General features: G+C 37.2%; 1 protein-coding gene across 1 annotated transcript in view; it reads left to right on the top strand.

Moving 5' to 3' along the window:
* The window catches only part of TMPRSS11A (transmembrane serine protease 11A), a 46001-nt gene extending 29608 nt beyond the window's left edge, over positions 1 to 16393 (top strand). The window contains exons 6-10 of the mRNA XM_058434735.1: positions 860 to 1031; positions 4566 to 4825; positions 9058 to 9200; position 10061; positions 16389 to 16393. Of these exons, the coding sequence (XP_058290718.1) occupies positions 860 to 1031; positions 4566 to 4825; positions 9058 to 9200; position 10061; positions 16389 to 16393 (581 nt within the window). The remainder of the gene's footprint in view (positions 1 to 859; positions 1032 to 4565; positions 4826 to 9057; positions 9201 to 10060; positions 10062 to 16388) is intronic.
* Positions 16394 to 25278: the final 8885 nt, after the last annotated feature.

The following is a 25278-nucleotide window of genomic DNA, read 5'->3' as shown; positions in this document are numbered from 1 at the left end:
AAAAAAAAAAAAAAAAAAAAAAAAAAAAGAAAAAAAAAAAAAGAAATATGCTGAGGTCAGGAGTTCGGGACCAGCCTGACCAACATGGAGAAGAAACCCTATCTCTATTAAAAATACAAAAATTAGCTGGGTGCAGTGGCAGGCACCTGTAGTCCCAGCTACTTGGGAGGCTGAGGCAGGAGAATCGCTTGAACCCAGGAAGCAGAGGTTGCAGTGAGCTGAGATTGCACCACTGCACTCCAGCCTCGGCGACAGAGTGAGACTCCATCTCAAAAAAAAAAGAAAAAAAAATTCATCCTAATCGCTAACAGTGGCTTCATTAAATCACTTCAAATCACTGTGGGCTATATGTTGAAAGATTTTACAAAAACAGTGATGAATTTGAGCAGTGATGTTCATGCATTTGCCTCTGTGTCTGGCAAACACCCTAAGTATTTTTATTCATGTATTTATTCATTCAACAAATATCTTTTAACATCTACCAAGTGCCAGAAATTAGACCAGGAGTTGATGGTACCATTGTGAATAAAACATGATCCCTGCTCTAAAATTAGAATTCCGAAATAGAGAAAAATATAAATAAATCAGGAAGTATGAAAATCGTGTGATAAATGCTATGACAGAGGAAGTGCATGGTGCTATGAGAGTTGATCAGAGAGTCAGCTAACCTGTTCTCACAGAGTAAGAAAGTGAACCCTGAAATGCGACAGAGAAGAGGCCATGAATCCAGTGACAGGTGGGGTGAGTGTCCCGGGCAGGAGTAGTAGTATACAAAAATGTCTTCAGGCAGGTAAGAATGGGGCCATTTCTTCTAATTACAAGATGTTTCTTACAACTTAACGATCTCATCTTTTTTCAGGTTGTGGTAAACGAGTTGTTCCATTAAACGTCAACAGAATAGCATCTGGAGTCATTGCACCCAAGACAGCCTGGCCTTGGCAAGCTTCCCTTCAGTATGATAACGTCCATCAGTGTGGGGCCACCTTGATTAGTAATACATGGCTTGTCACTGCAGCACACTGCTTCCAGAAGTAAGTTATTGACCTTCAGTTAGAACCCACTTCTGCTAAAAAGCCCTGAGTTTTGTCATATTGTTGGTAACAGTTAATGTCTCAAATATTACTGAAGGGGAGGGAAGGGATGAAGGGAAGGAAGGACGGAGGGAAGGAGGGAGGGAGGGAAGGAAGGAGGGAGAGAAGGGAGCGAAGGAGGGAGGGAGTAGGGGAGGAAGTTATTTCAGGTTCTTTTCTAAAATAATGTTACACTTGCATACTTAATCAGAAATTTGATGGGAATAAAGGAAGTAACAGTCATTATCCTAGTACTCATCAATCATTTCCTCAAAGTTTCTAATAAGCAAACTGTGTAAGGAATCAGAACTATTTTGTGACATCCTAACACAAAATATTCACTAATAACATGTACCATTAATCTTTTGTCAAACAATGCTCCCCACTTAAAACTAGTGTCTGTTTCTGCCAAACACTTGGGCCAGTCTCATACTGATCTTAAAGAATCAAACTAATTCCAAAGTAAAATGGAGATTTTCAATAAATGCCGGAAGTTGGTAACCTTGATGATGGAGAACCGCAGATCAAATTTAGAGCATTGACATATGAAGATCTGTGGAATCAGAACAGTTTACAACCAAAATGGGAGACTGCTAGCATGATAAAGACAGGCACTTCAGAAGAGATTCCTCGGAGTATCAAAGGATTCAGAGAGGCCCTTGGGCTACTCAATGTGACCTTCACATAATAGAGCACCTCTTCACAATAGGCCACAAAAGACAAAGCTGAAGTGAAGAATAGCAAATTGTGCTATCATATAATTGTTTCTGAACGCATACATTTTATTAAATATAAGATTAAATGACTTTTTATAACTTTTAATTTTACTTTTCAAGATAATAATGAGTCATTTTTATCACTATTACATTTAGAATTTTAGATTTGTTTCTAAGTAGATTAACTGTATCGCCTTTCTTCTTCATTGCCAATTATTATGGTAATAACAAAGACTTCTTGAGTATCTCTATATAATAGGTGGCAGCAGGATTTAGTGGGAAAAATACGTCCCAGGCAGTTGGAGAGCTGGGCAAATTATTGAACCTTAGTGTATTAGGTAACAGATAGGCTAGATCTTTTCACATTCTTTTTGACCTATAAAATTCTAACTTTTGTTACTATAATAAATTTCATTTGCCTAAGAGCATAAATCTTTATAGAGACTCTTAATATTCTAAAGAATATACATATTAAGAATCGAGGCTGGGCATGGTGGCTCATGCCTGTAATCCCAGCATTTTGGGAGGCCGAGGCGAGAGGACCACTTGAGCTCAGGAGTTCAAGACCAGCCTGGGCCAGATAGTGAAACCCCACTGGGCGTGGTGGTGCATACCTATCAGCCCAGCTACTTGGGAGGCTAAGGTAGGAGGATCCCTTAAGCCCAGGAGTTTGAGGCTACAGCAAGCTATGATTGCACCACTGCACTCCAGCCTGAGTGACAATGCAAGACCCCATCTTAAAAAAATAGTAATATTTTAAAAAAATAATCTACATAAATTCTTAATGTTTGAAAGATGTGAGAGCTCAGTAAGCTGATATATTAGAAAGCCAGAAATCCCTTATGCTGGTGTCTGGTTTTTCAAAGTAATGGGAAACTTAGTTTGCCAAAGTTAGCCATTTTTGTGGTAGATAGTTCTATTTTTGCAAATATCTTTATAGCATTGAAGACCAAATCTGTACTCTATTAACTTCTACTATCAATGTTTGTTTTTTTTTTAATCTGGAACAACAGGAACCAATTGTATGTCTTCATTCATATAACAGCTATTCTTTAGTTTCTCTTTTTCAGACCAAACATAAAATGAGTGAGAATATCCAAACCATAAGTGAAAATAAATATCATTACTGTGTGCTTTACTTTGCTAAGGATAATGACCTCCAGCCCTATCCATGTCCCTGCAAAGGACATGATTTTGTTCTTTTTATGGCTGCATAGCATTCCATGGTGTATGTACACCACATTTTCCTTATCCAGTCTATCACTAATGGGCATTTAGGTTGATTCCATGTCTTTGCTATACTGAAGAGTGCTGGAGGGAGAGAATCAGGAAAAATAACTAATGGGTACTAGGCTTAATACCTGGGTGATGAAATAATATGTACAACAAAAGCCCACGACACAAGTTTACCTGTGTAACAAACCTACACATGTAACCCTGAACTGAGAAAAAAGTATATATATATATATATATATATATAATTACCTCATTTTTGCAGAACCAACTTCCAGATGCCCTACCACATTGGTTCTTATTCTCTGAACATTCTAGACTTTGTCAGTGTCTTCCTTAAAATATGCTTCCAATAACTAAATACACCAAGACAGATGTGGGACTAGTGTCACACATAACAAAATAAAGCAGGAAGTCTTCTGAAAAATACAAATAATATAAATTGGTGGGAGACAGTGTTTTATAAAGGGAAGAGCAGAGAGAGGCAGGCAGACATGTGATGTGAATCAAATAGTTTAACCTATCCAGGCTTTATTTTCCTTAAGTATAAAACACAGTCTTTACTAGACGATCTTTCACTGCTACTAAATGATTTTTCTGATCCCTGTATGTACCACAATCCACCCATTGCCCAAGCCCACAAGCTAGAAGTCAACCACATTTACCACATTTGATCATCTCTCAAAGGACTATGCAGTCGTCTAATAGACTTTACCACGTCCATTCTTGACCTTCAAGAATCTACTCCCCAGAAAGAACCAACATGATTTTTAAAAATGTAAATGAGACTACATTATTCTCTGGCTTAATTATCCAGTAGATTCCCATATCACTTGAATAAAATTTAAGCACTTTATCATGACCTATAAAACACTCTAAAATCTAGTCCCTGCTTACCTCTCCAAGCTCACCCCCAACCATGCTTTCCCTTGTGTTCTGACTGCAGCCCGTCGAACCCCAGACCTTGGGATTTTTGCCTGTAAACTCATTTCCCTCATCTCATCTCCTCACACTGACCCTCATTTACTATGTCGTAGCCCAAATGCGTTCTTAAAATAGTCATAATGACCTGTTAGTACTCTCTTCCATTACCCTATTTTATTCTGTTCATAGCCTTTATCAGTGTTTAAGGTTATTTATCTATTTGTTTGCTTGCTTTGATATTTTCCTTCTCTGGAATCTTATACTCCTGTGAGCAGGCACCTTAGGTCTTGTTCATCACTTTATCCCCAGCAGTTCAGATAAGGCTCAGCACACAGATGCTCAGTAAATATTTGTGGAAGGGAGAAATGAATGATATTTTATGTGTATTACAGTTCTAAAATTCAATAGTTTTGTATTAAATATCAGTTCTAATATGGTGTTTATATGTATTTTATCTTTCAAAACATTAGCAATAGATTATATTTAAATGATCAAAGAAAACTATAACTGCAGCCAAGTATTCTCAGGATTGTATTTCTCTTATATTAGCCTAAATTCAATTAATCTCGTTCATATACTTTGGGCAGCTTATATATATTCTGTTATTTCTAACCCTTTCCAGGTACAAAAATCCACATCAATGGACTGTTAGTTTTGGAACAAAAATCAACCCTCCCTTAATGAGAAGAAATGTCAGGAGATTTATTATCCACGAGAAGTATCGCTCGGCAGCAAGAGAGTATGACATTGCTGTTGTGCAGGTCTCCTCCAGAGTCACCTTTTCGGATGACATACGCCGGATTTGTCTGCCAGAAGCCTCTGCATCCTTCCAACCAAACTTGACTGTCTACATCACGGGATTTGGAGCACTTTACTATGGGGGTTGGTGTCTCAGGGTAGCTAACAGAGCACGAAGCCCTGTCTAGGGCAATATTATCCTGACAGCCGTTTCCACACAGTCGGGTTGGATTAGTTAGGGTTCTTATTTTGGAAGTGACAGAAATTCAATTCACATTAACCAGTGCAGAATAAAAAAGAAACAAAAACTTCAACAAATTTGGCTCATGTAATTTGGAAGTCCAAAAAGTGTAGTAAGTTTCACTTCAGACACAGGAGTTTATATGATGTCATCTGGCTCTGCGTCTCTGAATCTGAGTTTTTTGCCCCTGCTTTTCGCTAGGCTGGCTTCATTCAGAGGGATGCTAGCTTCACCTAGTGTCAGAGGTGACTAACAACACCTCAGCACTTACATCATTCTCAACCAAGAAAAAATACACAGAAAGGAACATTTATTTCTTTTCTTTGCCAGAATTCACATTAATTTCTATTGTTCCAGCTGTGTCTAGGAGGACTCAGATCGAGTGGCTAACTCAAATATTCTTTATGCCTATGTAGCAAAATTTGCTTCAGTACTAAAGAGGCTAATTTAAGTGTGATGGCGAATAGTGTAGAGATAAATTGTCAAATTATTTGGCCCCCTAAAAGGATTCAACTTGATATACTAACTTAGTCTTGTAAGAAATAATGATGATTTAGTTACTGAATGTTCTAGGCAATCTTAGTGAGACACGCTGTGGATTCTACCATGTGGTCCAGGTACATATGTATAACAAAAGCTAGAGAGTTTATTTAACACTGGGCTTGAGAAAATGCAAAAGGGCTTTCTGAGAATGACTAAATCTATTTGCAGGATTCTATACAATTTATTTACATACAACAAATTATAAAGAATAAGCTTTTGATTCTCAGTCTCCCATTAAGGAACTAGGAATAACCTTTCACTCACATAGGCAGGAATAGGTTTCAGGGTCTCTAGATTTTTTCCAGATGTCGCATGTGGTTTTATTTCATCTTATACAGAGTGAGACCTGCATTGCTTTCTTTAAGGTCGTATTACCAATCACAGAAAATATTACCTATAGTTTATTAATTCTAGTAGATCTAGTGCTGCTGTAAGCCTGACACCTCCCTAGGTCTTCACTTTCTTGGATGGATTTTCTCCGAAGATAGGGGTTGCATTCTCTGCTTCATAGTGGTGGGAAAGACATCACAAATCCCCTTTGGCTTGGTGGGAAAATCACTTTCAGGAGTTTGAGATTGGCACAGAAACATACCTGTCATAATGCGTTGTGAGTGGCAACAGAATCTGACACTTACAGAGCACGCCACCCTACTTGAATACGGCCTTGCTTGGTAAGTGACCCACAGGTGCTTTTAATCTATTAAATAGATTAAATTAACCTATCATTCTTAATCTGTTAAGTACATTAATAGATGAAAAGCACCCATTCGTTACTCACCCAGAGAGGCCATGTTCGAGTCTGTAAAGCAAACCTTAAGAAGTTTTTTAAAATTGAAATTGTACAAAGTATATTCTCTGATCATAATGGAATCTAACTAGACATCAGTAACAGAAAGATAACATAAAAATCCCCAAATGCTTACCAATTAAAGAATATATGCAAATAAAGAGAAAATCTCAAATTTTAAAAACACATAGAACTAAATGAAAACAAAAATGTGTAAATATATGTCAGATGCTGCTAAAATAGTGTAGAAGGGGAAATTTATAGAAAATCCATATTATAAGGAAAGATATCAAATCAATAATTAAGTTCTCACTTCAAGAAACTAGAAAAAGAAAAAGCAAACCTAAAACAAACATAAGGAAGGAAATAATAAGGATAAGAATAAAAATGAATAAAATTAAAAATAAGAAGCAATATAGAAAATTGATAAATAAAAAGCTGACTATTTGATGAAATCAGTATTTTGCGAGGAATGTTATTAAGCATTTTTATAGAAGATGAGATATAGTTCAGGGATGTCAAGAATTTATGGGCTATGCTTTTCATGACTTGGAATACATTTTACCAACCAGTTTAGTTTGCTGAAGAAGTTGTGGATTTGCACTGTCACCTACTTACAATACGTAGGTTGTCAGTTTCACCTTGCTCTTCTCAGCATTATTATTATTTTTATTTATTTATTTATTTATTTTTTTGGAAACAGAGTCTCAGTCTGTCGCCCAGGCTGGAGTGCAGTGGCGTGATCTCGGCTCACTGCAAGCTCTGCCTCCCAGGTTCATGCCATTCTGCTGCCTCAGCCTCCCTAGTAGCTGGGACTACAGGTGCCCACCATCACGCCCGGCTAATTTTTTTGTAGTGTTAGTAAAGATGGGGTTTCACCATGTTAGCCAGGATGGTTTTGATCTCCTGACCTCGTGATCCACCTGCCTCGGCCTCCCAAAGGGCTGGGATTACAGGCTTGAGCCACTGCGTGCCAGGTCATGAATGTTTTTAATTGATGATATAGTAGGCAATATATGTGTGTGTGTGTGTGTGTGTGTGTGTGTGTGTGTGTGTGTGTGTGTAATATATATAAACCAATTGTATTCAAATAACAGAATAATTTGAAAAATCTCTTAGCGTATTTCTGAGTTACACACTTAAATCTTCTGAGCACTTTTAAATATGTGTTTACAAACCTTTCTTCAGAAATAAATCTTGGAAATGGTCTTCTAAAGAAACTGGTGTATTAGGGTTTTTTCAAATTACTTAGTTATTTTTTAAAATTGATGTATAAAATTGCATGTACTTACCATGTGCAACATAATGTGTTGAAGTATAGTATATGTACACTGTGAGTGTTAAATCTAGCTAATTAACAAACATCTTATTTTACATAATTACCATTTTTGTGGCAAGAACACTTAATATCTACTCTTGTAGCATTTCTCAAGAATACAATATATCATCAGTAGGCAACCAGAAGCTGGGGGTCTTTACAGGGGAAGGAGCTGGGGAGATGCTGGTCAACAAATTCATATTTGCAGTTAGGAAGAATAAGTTCAAGAGATCTCCCATACATCATGGTGACTCTAGCTGATGATATATTGTATTCTTGTATTAGTTTTTTATAACTGTGTAACAAATAACCACAAACAGTTTAAAACAGCACTCATTTATTCTTATCTCACCATTTTCATGAGTCACACGTTCAGACACAGCTTAGTTGGGTCCTCTTCTCAGGGTCTCACCGAACTGTAATCAAGACGTCAGCTGGGGTTGTGGTCACATCTGTGGCTCCTTTGAGGGTTTCCTCAAGGTGTGCTGGCAGAATTCCCTTACTTGCAGCTGTATGAATGCATGACCGCTTGCTGCTTTAACTCTTTAGCAAAGTGTCTCTGCACTCCAGGAAGTCTCGCCCTTTTTGAAATGGCTCAGCTGATTAGGTCAGGCCCACCTTTGATAATCTCCTTTTGATTCATTCAAAGTCAAACTCATTAGAGGTCTTAATCGCATCTGTAAAATTCCCTCATCTTTGCCATATAACATAATCATGAGCATGGCATCCCTTATTTTCACAGATCCTGCCCATATTTGGGAGGAGGGGAATTACACAGGAATCTTGGGGACCATCCTAGAATTCTGCCAACCATGGGGTCATGGTTTCCCAATCAATATATGGTTTGGTATAAAGAATCCCTGAATGTTTGTGCTATTCTTAGTTTTCTACGTAGCCTGCCATAATAATGGTTTCTAAAAGCCAGAACCTAGCTTACAGTCTGCAGCCACCAACTTGTGATACATTAGAAGTGAAATCATTGACATTTAATGCATTTATATATATGTATGATATATAATATATGTATATTTCACATATATTTTATATATGTGAAAGCTCATCATAAACTTTAAATAATAAAATAAATGTACATAGTATTTTAGGCATTTATCAAGCCAATGGAGAAAACAATCCAGGCATGCAAAGTTTCTGGGAACAATCTGGAACCCATAAATAAAAGTTTTACAAAAGATAAAAGGCCTTCCTGAAATATATAAGCTGATTATTTTTAAGGTTAGATTTTCCAGAAAAAAGAATCCAAATGGCTTTCTTGCTTTGAGAAGTTTTTATAAAAATGTGATTGGACAATAATTATCATTAGATGTGCCAGATTTAACCACAAATTCTTTTTTTCTAGAAACTGCTTGTATTAACCTCATTCTGTATTGACAATTTTACTATGAAAAAAATATTAGGAAAGTCTGCTCACTTCACTCTAGCCAAAGATGCTGATTGAAAATACTAAAATAACTTTATTTTTTCTTAAGGTGAATCCCAAAATGATCTTCGAGAAGCCAGAGTGAAAATCATAAGTGACGGTGTCTGCAAGCAACCACAGGTGTATGGCAATGACATAAAACCCGGAATGTTCTGTGCCGGATATATGGAAGGAATTTATGATGCCTGCAGGGTAAGTTGGAGGAATTTTTTCATATTACTAACTCAAAAATTTGTATCTGGCTCAGGATATATTATATGTTCTTTACATAAGGACAAAACACAGATATCATGTCAGCTCAAAAAAGTTACAAATGCAAATTTCACAGCACAAAATACTTTTAAATGTTTTATTAAGATAAATGAAGTAAGAGTTTCTCTGATGCTATCTAACAAACAAAATTAGAATTTCTTAACCAGAAATCCAAAGAATAATAAAGCAGTTTATTTTCTCAAGGGGCTCACATTCAAGAAAGAAAATAATCATAAACAGAGAAGTATAAAGTGATGTTATAAATAATATAATGAAAAGCAAATATTTTTCTTGAAGGAAACATTTTTGGAACAAGTATCAGAGAGATGAGATGTAAATAAGGCCTGAAGGATAAATAACATCCAATTTCAGAATAAGAAAATAATGTTATAGAAAAGACAAAAGGCATAGCCAAAATTACGAAGCTGTGAAATGACAATTCATATCTGAGGGAACTCCAAGGAATGGGTTGGGTCTCAGCACGAGGAGGATGAGAGGAGAAACAAGTAGATAACCATGAGAAGGTAGATTAGGCCATGCTGTGATTCCACGGGCCCTCCCCAGTGCCCTCGTATGCCCTCTAACATGTATGTTTTCCAATGAAGGTATGAGTGTGTTTCTTCCTGGAGACACTTGCATTTTAACATGAGATTCTTTAGAACTCTAAGGAGGCCACTGTTTGTGGAAATGATGGAATGGTATTGACATCAGGTGGCAGAAAGTCCTGTCCAGAGTCCCACAAACTGTACCACATGTGCGACCTCTATGAGAAAAGGAGCAGGGACCTATGTGACATAGAGGGTGGGCAAAAGCAGGAGCTGGTCCACGGCCAGCCTCAGTTGCTGATAATGTGGAGGGAGGCAGGCAGAATTTAGGGATTCCAGCAAAAGGCCCATACCATGGGGAACAGGTGGAAGGTGCAGGAGTCTTGGAGCAGACAGGACGGGGGAATTCAGGTGAACCATGAGATTACTGAAAAGCCTTAGGAGGGATTGGTGGTCATAGAGATGCTTCCCTGGACTAGGGAGCAGAGGTAAGCTTTCTGCCTAACTGTGCAAAGTAAGTGATAAAACAAGGCTCCAGTCATAGAAAGATATGGTAAGTTATCAGGGCAGCGGTTCAGGTACAAGGATCCAAGACAGGAATACAGTGATTGTAATTGAGGCACATGGTGAGGGGCCTAGTCTGATACAGCAGAAGTGCAAGCACCACCATCAGCTAGTCTTTCTCCAATTTACCAATTATTGATGTAGAACTCAATAAATCCCATCCTGTATATACAAGATTGGTCCCAAAGCCTGTTTTGGGGGGAAAGGAGAGAGAAAGAGCCCCTAATTTTTCAACCAGAAGTCTAGCCAAGCAAGACCCAAACACAACTGAGAAAAGGATCGGAATTGCTTGCAGGAAAGCCAGAAATGAAAGGCTTTGACAACTTGATCGAGATTTGTGATTCCACTCTTGTTTCCAGTTCAGTTAAGCATTTACAAAAGCATCCCTGGTTGTAATTACCACGCAGGCAGCTGCTACACTGATTAGAGAACTCTGTCAAGACGACACTGAAAATCATTTTAGAAAATGATAGGTGGATGTTGGCAACACTTTTCTGAAGGACCTATAATTTAAAATCAGGTTGCTGGGAACCTGCTGTAAAGGAAAATTAGTCAAGAACTGTCTGTCCCTGGTTATTTTTCCATTTATTCTAACTCTCTTCACTTATTCACTAAAAAAAAAGTTCGAGTGCCCTACTCTTTACCATACATCGTACATATACTGAAGGTAGTCTCACAAGCAAAAACCTTCCTGGAACCTGCTTTTAGGGAAACTACTGTCTAGTGGGCCAGATAGGAATGAATCAAAAAATTATGCCAATGAAAAAGAAAACTGGGAAGGAGAAGGTCATTTTTCTATGAGTATATTTGTAAGAAATGAACATGACTAGCTAGGGTGGTGAAGTTAAGTAGTGAATGGAGTGAACTAGTATCTAGGAGAGGAGTAGGAGTTAACTAGGAAGACTGCAAATGATGATGGGGGCAGGGAGAATTCTAGGAGCTGAAACATTGTGTGGTGGAACACAGAACGCACATGACCGAGTGGTACAGAAGAGGCAGAAGAGTTTGTTTGAAGCCAGACTTTGCCACATCATTATTCCTTGTTTTGTAAGGACAGTGGAAAAGCCACTGAAAAGTTTTAATCAAGAGATTTATATTAAATTAATTAATATGTGTAAAGCTCCGCAAACACTGCCTGGTATATTGTGAGTACTATTTAGACATTTGTTAAATTAAAAGGGTGGAATGATCAAATTTGAATATTGTGAAAAGTGTTATGGTCAAAGTAAGGAAAAAATCTGGAAAAGGGTAATTGAGGATCAATCAGCAGGTATTGCAAAAACCCAGGTGAAATATGTTAGTTTGGACTAATATGGTGACATGGAGACAAAGATATTTAGAGGTAACAGTGGCAAATGAAGTAATGGATTTCATATGGTTGGAGGGAAGGGGTGGGGCAAAGAATGATGTATAAATTCATGGCTAAAAAATAAAAATAAAACAAACTCCTGGCTTGAGTGGCTGCAGGGATTGTGATAAGAATCAATGAGTTAGGAAAGAGTGACAAAGGTCCAGATCTAGAGAGACAGCATGGGTCCAGCATCAGCCACATGGGGCTGGAGGTGCTTTTGAGACACACGAGTAATGAAGTGAGGACCTCCACCCATGCCAGTCCCCTATCTAGAAGAATGTCCTCTGTCTGCCTACCAATTCATAGCCCAAGTTTTAGCGTAATTCTCTTTTCATGTGTGAAACTCCTAAGTCTGTTGCCACTGTATCCCCTGTCCTTTTGTGTTAGTAGCTGGCACTCAATTCACCTGACACTCAATATGGCTTCTTGCTGCCTTTGTGCCCTGCCTCTTCAAATAGACAGTAAGGACTGTGGAGGCTCCTTACTAATTGAATTTTTCTTGTGATTGATTATTTAAGGAATAGGAAATGAGAAGTAGTGAAAAGAAAGAGAGGAAGAAGGGGAAGGTAATACTATTTGAACTATCATCTGTCTAAATTTATGATTAGAAGTGCACTGCGGCTGGCATGAAGCCAAATCAATGCGGATGCTTGTTAAAAGTGCAGGTCTAGGATCCCACCCTAGTCCAACAGAATCTTTAGAGGTGGACATCAGAGATCTGCATTTAAGAACTTCCCTTCATAATGTTTATTCAGAATGAAGTCTGAGAAACACTGATAAACTGATGTCAGTTATAAATCCCAAGATGTTCATGGTAATAGAATTATCTTTTTTCATCTATAGGTAGATGCCTTTTTAATGCTCTGAATAGGATTTTGAATAATTCCACCTGTTTCCATACCCTTCATAGTGCATGGAATGTTTCTTGTTATATTTTAATATATTCCATTATATCTTATCTCAGTTGATCTTTTGAGTTTTTTTTTTTTAAATCCTGTACTTTCTAACTTAAGGAAATGGTGAAAAGATCATTATACTGTTTTTTTAACTATCTAATCTGTATCACATTAACTAAAAAACTCTATTAAACAATACTCCAAAGGAAGGCAGAAGCTGATCATCCATGAATGTCAAGAAACCATGGTGCTATTAGAAGACACTTAAGAAAAGTCCATTTCTAGAACATAAACTAAGTCAACCAAAAAATGTTCACGTACAGTACAGTAATCATGGATATTCCTGATGAAAGCCCAAAGGAACATTTGAATGGATAAAGAAAGATTAAATTATGTTTGGCATTTTATGACTCTCGAGTGGGTTTTAATTTGCCCTCATTTGGACACTAGACAAGAAGTCAGATTTCCTATTTTTTTTCTCTATTCCACTGCACCCTTAGCTATGATTTTGTATCAGCCAGATTTTCTAGGTTTCTTCTTTGTTCATCTTTAAAATGTGTAGATTGAAATATCTAAGCATGGAGATTTTACATTCAAATTCATCTCAGCTTTTCCACCAAACCCATCAAAATGAACATAAAGGAAGATAAGGTCAGGTGTGGTGGCTCACACCTATAATCCTAGCACTTTGGAAGGACAAGGAGAGAGGCTCGCTTGAGCCCAGGTGTTCAAGACTAGCCTGGACAACAAAGTGAGACCCAATCTCTACAAAAAACGTAAAATTAGCTGGGTGTGGTGGTGCATGCCTGTAGTCCCAGCTACTCAGAAGGCTGAGGTGAGAGGGTTGCTGGAGCCCAAGAGTTTGAGCCTACCGTGAGCTGTGATTGCGCCAGTACACTCCAGCCTGGGACACAAAGAGCGGCTCAAAAAAACAAAACAGGAAAACCCTGTAACAATCATTTTGAAAAATTGTTTGGCATCATCTACAAAATATAATTTTCTATATATCTGCAAATCGTACTTAAAAAAAGCTATCAACTAATAAAAACCAAAAGAGAGAAAGCTGAAAAAATTCCAACAAAATTTTGAAAGAGAAAGAGAAGATGCAGGAGTTTTACCTGACTTAGTAAAGAAGAGGTTAAAACATAAATGTCTTGGGTGGAGAGGGGAGTGGAATACCAATTTTAAGTAAAACCAGTATTTTGGGAGATCACATAAAGCTGAAGTTTGGGGTCTGGCATGAGCTAGAAAATGGGTGCGGAAATGTGTAAAGACTTCACAGAGAGTACTTGGAACTCCCTGTTTCTCCCTATCCTAAATAACCAGTCTAATCCATGTCATATCTCTACTTTCCCCACCTCTACCACCTCTTTCCAAACATATCAACTCCAGAGATGGGAAGTTTGTACTCTATAGCAGTTGAATCTGAGGCCCTTTAACTCAGTGACACTAAACATAGTAGAAAGCAGATGGGGCCTGAAAAGGTGGGATTATGTCACAGCAGGCCTCAACCTCTTTCTATGCTTTCTCTGAAAATGCTGCAGGCAGATACACATAATGCCTCCAACTTTCTCCCAATGCAAGAGATTGCAGGAATCTTCTCTAGAGAAGCCCACAGTCTAGAGCGGGGGAGAAAAACCTTCCATATACTGATGTTTGAGAGGCCCCTACCAGAATGAAGAGTATCAGCCCAAAAACCCTCCTACCTACCTGTATTAGTTCATTTTGTGCTGCTGTAACAGAATGCCCAAGACTAAGTACACATAAGGAACAGAGATGCATTTCTTACAGTTCTACAAACGGGAAAGTCCAGGGTTGGGGATCCCAAATCTGGTCTTCACCTTGCCCCACATCTTGCCTCATCATCCCATGCAGAAAGGTGAGAAGGCAAAGAAAGCACACAAGATGGGTGGAGGGAGAGAAGACCAAACTCATTCTTCTACCAGGAACTTACTCCTGTGATAACAAACCCATCTCTATGATAATCATATTAATTCACTCACGAGGGCAGAGCCCTCATGACCTAGTCACCTCTTCTTAGGTCCCGTCTCTCAACACTGTTGCGTTGGGGATTCAGTTTCCCCAACCTATGAACTCTTGGGCACACATTCAAACCACAGCACCACCCAGCACAAAGGCACAGAGCTTTCAATCTGGTTTCTAGCACCATACCCTAGAACCAAACAGTAAGAATCATCTCTGGAAATGTAGCAATAATATAATCACAATTTTTAAAATCCAGTGGAAGGATTGGAAGATAAAATCAAGGAAATCTCTCAGAAAGAACAAAAAAAGACACAGAGGAGAAAAATAACCAGAAAAATTAAGAAAATTAGAGGAGAAGCTCAGGAGATCCAACATCAAATGAATAGGAGTTCTGAAAACACAAAACATGAGCGTATGATATAAAACAAAGAATGCTCCTAGTTCCGAAGCTTACGTGCATCCTATGGAAGAAAAGGTCCAAGTAGTGCTGGACACAATAAATGAAGTAGTTCTTTACAAGACATACCATCATAAAGGGTCAGAAGCCAGGGAGAAGGAGGACAATCTTAACACTTTGAAGGAAGAAGCATCAGAGCTACATAGAACTCCTCAGCAGTAACTCCAGAAGGTAGAAGATGGCGGAAAACACATTCAAATTTCAAAGGGAAGATGATTTCAACCTAGATTCCTGCCCATGCTAACTAAATATCAACTGTGAGGGTGGAATTAAGAATTTTAGACAAGCAATGACTGAAAAAATGTACTTCTGATACCCTATTTCTTAGGAAACTACTTGAGAGGGTACCTCAGCAAAATGAGGGGATAAATCAAGAAAGTGGAAGACATAAGACCTGAAACTGTTAACCCAACACTAAAGAGTGTTATCAGATAATCCCAACACCGTAGCTCTGCACCAGTCTTAAAGTAACCAGCTCGAATTTGAGCAGAAGTAAGAAAAGATGTGTGTGTGTGTGTGTGTGTGTGAGTGTGTGTGTGTGTGTGTGTGTGTGTGTGTGTGGATATGGTGGAACAGCTTCAGAGGAAGCAAAGGAACTAACAAGCTATCTGATGTCCCTGAAAATTAGTAAACATTATCGTGAGGTGTTGGCAGCTCTTTCGGAGAATTCAACATTTACCAGGTACGTAGAAAACTATCCACATGAACAAAGAGTTGTTATTAATTCTGGGAAAGCCAAAAAAGATTTCTGTAATCCAAATATGTTACTTGACTCTTCAATTAATAAAATTTACAAGCTGGTATTAAACATAGGCTGTTAATTTAACCAAAAATAGAGATGCTATAATGTAAAGATGTGGTGTGGAAAAGTTGCAAAGAAGTTGTAAAACAACTAAATCCCTAACTACATAAGAGAAAATAAATATTTGCTGTCTAAATCTAGAAGCTGTAATTTGAGCACATTATCTAGTGATAAGGAGTTAGATACTCTAAGAAATTATTAAACAAGCATGAAGTGGCTACCTCTTGGAGAACTGCTTGCCTGAGGAAACGTGGGACATAATTGCTTTTCATGCCTCTTCATGTTTTTCGTTTTTGTCTTTTTTAACTAAGTGCTGTTTACTCTAACACAATAAACTTTATTTTTTAAATGTCAAAGTTAAACCTTAAGGCCCTTTGTAATTTTAAAATCCATGTCTCAATTAATTATTCTGTGTTGATAGTCTATACATGTACTGTCTAGTAACGAAATATGTGATTCATCAAAATATCTTAAATAATGAGCTTTATGTTTAGCTAATTTTCTTTCTCTTATGTTTTTATTTTCAGGGTGATTCTGGGGGACCTTTGGTCACAAGGGATCTGAAAGATACCTGGTATCTCATTGGAATTGTGAGCTGGGGAGATAACTGTGGTCAAAAGGACAAGCCTGGAGTCTACACACAAGTGACTTATTACCGAAACTGGATTGCTTCAAAAACAGGCCTCTAATTCACCATAAAAGTTAAACAAAGAGAGCTGTATGCAGGTCATATATGCATGAGAATTCAACTATTTAGTGGGTGTCGTACAACAAAGTGATATTAAATTACTGGATCTAGCAACATGAAACACACAACGTAAGTTATTTAGAATCACTTTAATCAACCAATAATCCTTAGCCAATTTGTAAGGGACTTTTATTTGTAAAGTAATGAATCTGGCTTGAAAAACACAGTAGAGATACTTAGCTCTTTAAATCATGAATGTTGAAGGACCAGTGAGACTCAACACATGTTTTTGAAGATAGTCCATGGGATTTTCAGAATGTCGTTGTCAAGGGTCTCCTTTTAACTGAGAAACTTCTTTGAACTCAAAAAGTGTTCAAGAAACCCTTGTATAATTCCCTACATTTCTCTCGAGCTCACAAATACTTTTTTTTCTTTTTCCTTATTCAATCAGATTTTCCAAAGTACCTTTCCACCATAAGAAATGAATTTTCTACTTCTACACCCATTTAAGAGACACCAATAAAAGAAAGTCATATGTAGGAAACAAAGTCTGATAGTAAAACAAGCCAGAGATCTTCTAACGTTTTTTTAGTTATAAAACCTCTAATTTTGTGGTGACTTTTCTACACACACACACACACAGTCACATAGATATTCCTATCCTACAGATATAACCAGAAAAATCCCGATTAACGAATGATATATAGATAGATAGAGTGATTAGTTAATCAAAACTATATATTTGTTAACAATTTGGGAGAAGGTGATGGTAATTTCATGAGTAGTCCCAAAACACAGGCACAAGAAATTTGACATTTCATAGATGCACTTACATATTTTGACCACAAGGGGGAAGTTTTGTGCATTATTACTGTACGGTTAAATGCCTGAAAAAAAAAAGAATTTACTAATACCTTGAAAAATCAAAGAACATCGTCTTCCTCTGTAGCAAGAAAAATTTTATGCCCTTGCATTGCTACAGACAAATAGCTCATAAGGCTTATGGCAATGTCCCAACTATTGCAATCATAAAACCCTAGTTTTAGAAAAATTTGAAAATAAATATGAAATTTGAGCACCTACTGCATATAACACATGTGGTTATAACATATAACATATAGTATGTTTTCTCTTTTGGACCACTTTGTTATATGGTCCACATATAACACATATAACAAAGTGGTCCAAAAGAGAAAACATACTCCATAAGCAACGTGTCTCCTGAAGTCATTAGGAGAGTAAGGCTCATGTATTTTGTAATACAATTAAATTAAGGCTTTAGGGAAGCAGTTATTCTGCTTGGCAATGCCTGTGAAATATTATTATCTTCAGTCTGGGGAGTCATTTACTCATTTAGTCCAAATATAAGACAAATCATTGGAACGATGAACTTGCTTTATAATAATTTCCCTCACGCGCTATTGAGAAGGCACGAAAATAATCCTAAAATATCTAAAAGAGATATGCAGTTCACTCATAAAACACTTGATTCATAATTCAGACTCATAGAATTTTAAAGCTCAGAAGACACTGCATGCCACATAGGCCAATATACTTATGTTATGTTTAAGAGAACTGAAGCCAGAAAACATAAATGACGCAATGAAGCAATAGGTTGTCTGAATCACCAATGGGCCTAGAACACAGGTACCAGTTTCACCTTCCCTTTTTCTTACAAAGTATCTTTATTATTGCCTATTTTTATTGAATCATCAGATCTATAAAATTTTAAGTGAGAGCTATTGAACCTGTATTAAGGTAGAAAACTCTTAAGAATTTTAAATGATGAGATTCATTTAGGCAGCTGGCTGCCAATTCTCTGAATTCACTTCAAGACAAAGTTTCTTCTTCATATATAAATATACGTAGGCATATAAATTATTCTATATTATGGTGGTAAAATGTAATGTTGACTTTGGATGTTCAGATTCAGGAAATCATCTTAGAATTATAAACTTTGTATTTTTAAACTGTTTGGTGCAGCATTCCATTTTGGGTCACATGTAAGCAGATATTGATATATCATTTTTATTCTAATAAAGTTGGTGATCAGAGCATTCTACAAACAATATCACTGAGTTTGTTTTAGGCCAATATCATGAATCTTCCAACTGTCATTAAAATCACATTTCTTTTAAATAACTAGTTTGGATCACTCTGAAGCTGAGTTCACAAACTTGGCACTATTAATATTTTGATCTGAATAATGTTTTATTGTAAGGGGCTATCCTGTTCATTGTAGAATACTAAGCAGCATCCCACTAGATGCCTGTAGCATACCCCTTTTCTCAAATTATTATAATCAAAAATATCTCCAGACATTGGCAAAGGTCCCCTAAGGTATAAAATTGTCCCCTTTTGAGTACCACTATTCTGAATTCACTTGATCATTTTTAGAAATGTGAGAGACGACCCAAAGTTAGGACATCAAATATTCAGAAACTATAGTTTTCTGATCAAGCTGAACATTCACTATCATGTTCCTAAAAGAAATAATAGAATACTTGACTGGTGCTTCAGCCTGTGGCTGTTTCAAATACAGACTGATCTCCCCACATGTAATGTCCTCAAAGAATTTGTCTTATGCTTCTGCCTGAACTAGAGTATAGTCATAGAGCACCATTAAAGTTTTCCATGAAGATAGGGCTTTATGAAAAACACCCTCTAGCAGAGTTTCCCTACCTTGACCAAAATCCACAGTAGGAAATAGGTTTTACATCACAGTTCTATACATAAACAACCAAATACATACAAAAATCGAAACAGAAGTTTCATAAAACAATACTTACCATTACAAAATGTAATGAAATCTAATATTTTCTACTTTATTGTACTCTATGCTATTCAATTCTATTTTACTTTTAAAAAAACATTTACCCCGTCAACTAAATTGATTTCACAATCTAATCAATCATGACCGGCAATGGCAATAAATGTTCTCAAATAATCATTCACTATTATATTTTTTATTTGTATAAATTTAAGGGGTACAAAGTGCAGTTTTGTTACATGGATGTATGTACAGTGGTGAAGTCTGAACATTTAGTGTATTATTAACATCCATTTGGGGAGGAGTGGAACAAGATAACAGAAGCCTCCACTGATTGTCCCCCTTCCCAAAGGACACCAATTTAACAACTATCTACACAAAATGATCACCTTCATAAGAACCAAAAATAAGGTGAGAACTCACAGTATCTGGTTTTAACTTTATATCACTGACAGAGGCACTGAAAAGGTAGGAGAAACAGTTCTGAATCACCGGCACCACGCCTCTCCCTGTACCCTGGAAGGAAGCAGCGGTGTGGTGCGAAGAATATTTTGGTGTGCTAAGCAGAGAGAGATGACAGTATTTTTGAGGCACTAAACTCAGTGCTGCCCTATTATAACAGAAAACAAACATAGACTAAACTCAGCTGACAGCCACTCATGGAGGGAGTATGTAAACCAGCCATAACCAGAGGAGAATAATCTATCCCAGTGGTCCAGCTTTGTGTTCCTGCGAGCCTCACCACCATGGGCTAAAGTGCACTGCGATTCCAAATAAACTTGACAGGCAGGCTAGGCGACAAGGATTGAAACACTTAGGCGTGTCCCAGTGCTGAACTGGGCCCAGAGAGAGTGGACTGGAGAGGACATGTAACCTACTGAGACACCAGCTGAGAGAGTGCTTGCATCACCTCTGCCCTAAGCCCAGGCTGCACAACTCACAGCCCCAAAAGAGAATCATTCCCTCCATTTGAGGAGAGAGGACAGAATAGTGGGGAGGACTTTGTCTTGCATCTTGGATACAAGCTCAGCCACAGCAGGATAGGGCAGTGGTCAGAGTCATGAGGCCCCCTTTCCAGGTCCTAGCTCCTGGATGATATTTCTAAACACACCCTGGGCCAGAAGGGACCCTGTTTCCTTGAAGGGAAGGACCCAGTTCTGGCAGGATTCATCACCCCCTAATGAAAGAGCCCTTGGTCCCTGAAGAGCCAGCAGCAATACCTAGGCACTATGTCGAAGGGTTTGGGTAAGACTCTTAAGATGTGCTGGGCTCAGATGAGACTCAGCATATTCCCAGCTGTGGTGGCTACGAGACTCCTTTCCTTTAAGAACAGCAGAGGGAAAAGCAAAGGGGGCTTTGTCCTGCACTTTCGGTACTAGCTTGGCCACAGGGGGATAGAGCACCAAGTGGGCCCTTGGGGTCTCCAACTAGGACTAGAGCCTTGGATGGCATTTCTGGACCTTCCCTGGGCCAGAAGGGAGCCTATTCACCCTAAAGGGTGAATCTCAGTCCAGGCAGAATTCACCACATGCTGACGAAAGAGCCCTTGGGCCTTAGGGGAACATCAATAGTAGTCTGTCAGTACTCCCATGGGCCTGTGGCAGTGATGGCCATGGAGTGAGTCTCCCCTGCCTTTGGAAAAGGGAAGGACTGCATCTCTTGGTTTGAGTGCCAGCTCAGGCACAGTACAATAGAAAGTCAGGTAGACTTCTAAAGTTTTTGACTCTAGTCCCTGGCTCCCAGAAGGCACCCTGGACATGCCCAGAGGTGGGGGGAACTCACCCTGAAGGGAAGGATACAGGCCTGGCTGGCTTTGCCACTTGCTGATAGTAGAGTCCCAGGGCCTTGAATGAACATAGGTCATAGCCAGGGAGTGGTTACAGCAGGCCTTGGATGAGACTCAGAGCTGTGCTGGCTTTGGTTCTGACCCAGCCCACTTCTAGTAGTGTTGGTCATAGAGATGCTTGTGTTACACCATCCCCAGTTTCAGGTGTCTTAGAACAGAGAGAGAGAGAGACTTCATTCACTTTGGAGAAAGTAAGGAAAGAGAACAAGAGTCTCTGCCTGGTAATCCAGAGAATTCTTTCAGAACTTGTCCAAGACCATCAAGGCAGTACTCTATGAATCTGCAAGAACCACAGTGTTACTGGGCCTTGGGTGCCCCCTTAAAGCAGACAGAGCTTGGGTCACAACACTCAAGTCCTTTTGAATATCTGGAAAGCCTTCCCAAGAAGGATGGGTACAAATAAGCCCAGATTGAGAAAACTATAATAAATACCTAACTCTTCAAAGCTCAGACACTGAAGAACATTTACAAGCATTAACAACATCCAGGCAAAATGTGACCTCATCAAATGAACAAAATAAGTCACCAGGGACCAATCCTGGACAAAGAAAGATATGTGAACTTTAAAACAGATAATTCAAAATAGCCATGTTGAAGAAACTCAAAGAAATTAAAGACAAGACAGAGAAGGAATACAGAATGCAACCAGGTAAATTTAACAAAGAGATTGAAATAATTAGAAAGAACTAAGCAGAAACTCTGGAGTTGAAAAATGCAGTTGGAATACTGAAGAATGCATCAGAGTTTTTTAATAGCAGAAGTAATCAAACAGAAGAAAAAATCAGTGAGCCTGAAGATAGGGTATTTGAAAATTCAGTCAGATGAAACAAAAGAAGAAAGAATTAAAAAAAAAAGAAGCACACCTATGAGATTTAGAAAATAGCCTAAAAAGGGCAAATTAAGAGTTTTTGGCCTTAAAGAGGAAATAGAGAAAGAGATAGAGGTAGAAGAGTTTCATTCAAGGGATAATAATGAAGAACTTTACAAACCTAGAGAAAGATATCCATATCCAAGGACAAGAAGGTGAAAGAACACCAAGCCAATTTAACCCAAAGAGGACTACTTCAAGGCATTTGATAATCAAATTCCCAAAGGTCAAAGATAAAGAAAGGATCCTAAAAGCAATAAGAGAAAAGAAACAAATGACATACATTGGAGCTCCAATACATCTGGCAGCAGACTTTTCATTGGAAACCTTACTGGTCAGGAAAGAGTAGCATGACATATTTAAAGTGCTGAAGGAAAAAATATTTACCCCAAAAGCGTATATCCAGCGAATTTGTATTTCAAACATAAAGGAGAAATGAAGACTTTCTCAGACAATCAAAAGCTGAGAGATTTCATCAACACCAGACTTGTCCTACAAGAATTGCTACAGGGAGTACTTCAATCAGAGAGAAAAGGATGTTAATAAAATAAGAGATAAGAAAGTACAAAACTCACTGATAATAGGAAATACATAGAAAAACACAGAATATTGTAACAGTAAATGTGGTGTGTAAACTACTCTTAAGTAGAAAGACTAAATGATGAACCAATCAAAAACAATAACTGCAATAACTATTCAAGACAAAGACAGTACAATAAGATTAAATAGAAACAATAAAAAGTTAAAAAGCAGGGGAATTACATTAAGGCATAAAGTCTTTGTTAGTTTTGTATTGGCTAGTTTGTTTGTTTATGAAAACAGTGTTAAATTGTTATCAGCTTAAAATAATGGGTTGTAAGATAGTATTTGCAAGCCTCATGGTAACCTCAAATCAAAAACAGAAACAACAGATACACAAAAAATAAAAAGCAAAAAACTAAATTGTATCACCAGAGAAAATCATCTTCACTAAAAGGAAGACAGGAGAAAAAGAAATAAGGAAGAGAGGATCACAAAACCATCAGAAAACAAATAACAAAATGGCTCAAATTTGCCTCTACTTATCAATAATAACATTGATTGTAAATGGACTAAGTTCTTCAATCAGAAGGCACAGAACAGCTGAATGGATTTTTTTTTAAAGACCCAATGATCTGTTGCCTACAAGAAACATACTTTACCTATAAAGACACAGGGATGTAAAAAGGTATTCCATGCCAATGGAGACCAAAAAAGAGCAAGAGTAGCTATACTTATGTCAGACAAAATAGATTTCAAGACAAAAACTATATGAAGAGACAAAGAAGGTCACTATATTAATATAAAAGGGTCAATTCAGCAAGAGATATGACAATTTTAAATGTATATGCACCAAACACTGGAGCACCCAGATATATAAGGCAAATATGATCAGAGTTAGAGAAAGAGATAGACCCAATACAATAATAGCTGGAGACTTCAATATCTGACTTTCAGCAAAGGATAGATCTTCTAGACAGAAAATTGATAAAGAAACATCAGACTTAATCTGCACCATAGACCAAATGGCCTAATAGAAATTTACAGAACATCTCATCCCATGGCTGCAGAATACACATTGTTTTCTTCAGCAAATGAATCATTCCCAAGGATAGAGCACATGTTAGGTCACAAAACAAGACTGAAAACATTTTTTAAAATTGAAATAGTATCCAGCATCTTATCTGACCACCACAGAATAGAACTAAAAAGTAATAACAAGAGAAATTTGGGAAACTATACAAATATATGTAAATTAAACAATGTACTCCTGAATGACCAGTAGGTCATTGAAGAAATTAAAAAGGAAATTAAAAAAAATTCTTGAAACAAATGATAATGGAAACACAACATACTATAACCTATAAAATACAGCAAAAGCAGTACTAAGAGAGAAGTTTATAGCTATAAGTGTCTACATCAAAAAAAAAGAAAAAAACAACTTCATATAAACAACCTAATGATGCATCTTAAAGAACTAGAAAAGCAAGAGCAAACCAAACTCAAAATTAGTAGATGAGAATAAATAATAAAGATCAGAGCAGAAAAAAATGAAATTTAAATGAAAAAAATACAAAAAAAACAATGAAACAAAAAGTTAGTTTTTTGAAAAGATAAACAAAATTGATAAACCATTAACTGGACTAAGAAAAAAAGAGAGACAATTCAAATAAATAAAGTCAAAGATGAAAAAGGAGACATTACATCTGATATCACAGAAATTCAAAGGATCATTAGCAGCTACTATAAGCAACCATATGTCAAAAAGTTGGAAAACCTAGAAGAAATGAACAAATTCCTAGACACATACCACCTACCAAGACTGAACCATGAAGAAATCTAAAACCTTAATAGACAAATAACAAGTAATGAGATTGAAGTTATAATAAAATATCTCCCAGTAAATAAAATCCTGGGACCTGATGGCTTCACTACTGAATTCTACCAAACACTTAAACAAAAACTGATACCAATACTACTCAAAATATTACAAACAACAGAGGAGAAGGAAATACTTCCAAATTCACTCTACAAGGGCAGAATTACCTTCATACCAAAATCAAAGACTAGCCAAAAAAAGGAAACTACAGGCCAATATCTCTGGTGAATATTGATGCAAATATCCTCCAAAAATACTAGCAAACCAAATTAAACAATACATTGAAAAGATTATTCATCATAATCAAATGGGATTTATTTCTGGAATGAAATGATGGGTTAACATAGGCAATCAATTAATGTGATCCATTATATCAACAGAATGAAGGATAAAAGCCATATGATCATTTCAATTGATGCTGAAAAATCATTTGATAAAATTCAACATCCCTTCATAATAAAAATCATCTAAAATCTGGATATAGAAAGAACATACCTCAACATAATAAAATCCAGATATGACAGACCCATAGCTAGTATCATACTGAATGGGGAAAAACTGAAAGTCTCTTTTCTAAGATCAGGAACATGACAAGGGTGCCCATTTTCACCACTGTTATTCGAAATAGTACTGGAAGTCCTGGCTAGAGCAATGAGATAAAAGAAGGAAATAAAGGGCATTCAAATTAGAAAGGAAGAAGTCGAATTATCCTTGTTTGCAGATGATATAATCTTATATTTGGAAAAACCTAAAGACTCCACCAAAAAAACCATTAGAACTGATAAACAAATTCAGTTAAGTTGCAAAGTACAAATATCAACACAAAAATATTAGTAGGATTTCTTTT

The sequence above is a fragment of the Hylobates moloch genome, unplaced genomic scaffold (assembly GCF_009828535.3).
Source record: "Hylobates moloch isolate HMO894 unplaced genomic scaffold, HMol_V3 SCAFFOLD_2, whole genome shotgun sequence".
In the NCBI taxonomy this organism is placed as follows: Eukaryota; Metazoa; Chordata; class Mammalia; order Primates; family Hylobatidae; genus Hylobates; species Hylobates moloch.
Note: the sequence above shows the minus strand (reverse complement) of the source record. Positions and strands in the feature narration are given on the sequence as shown.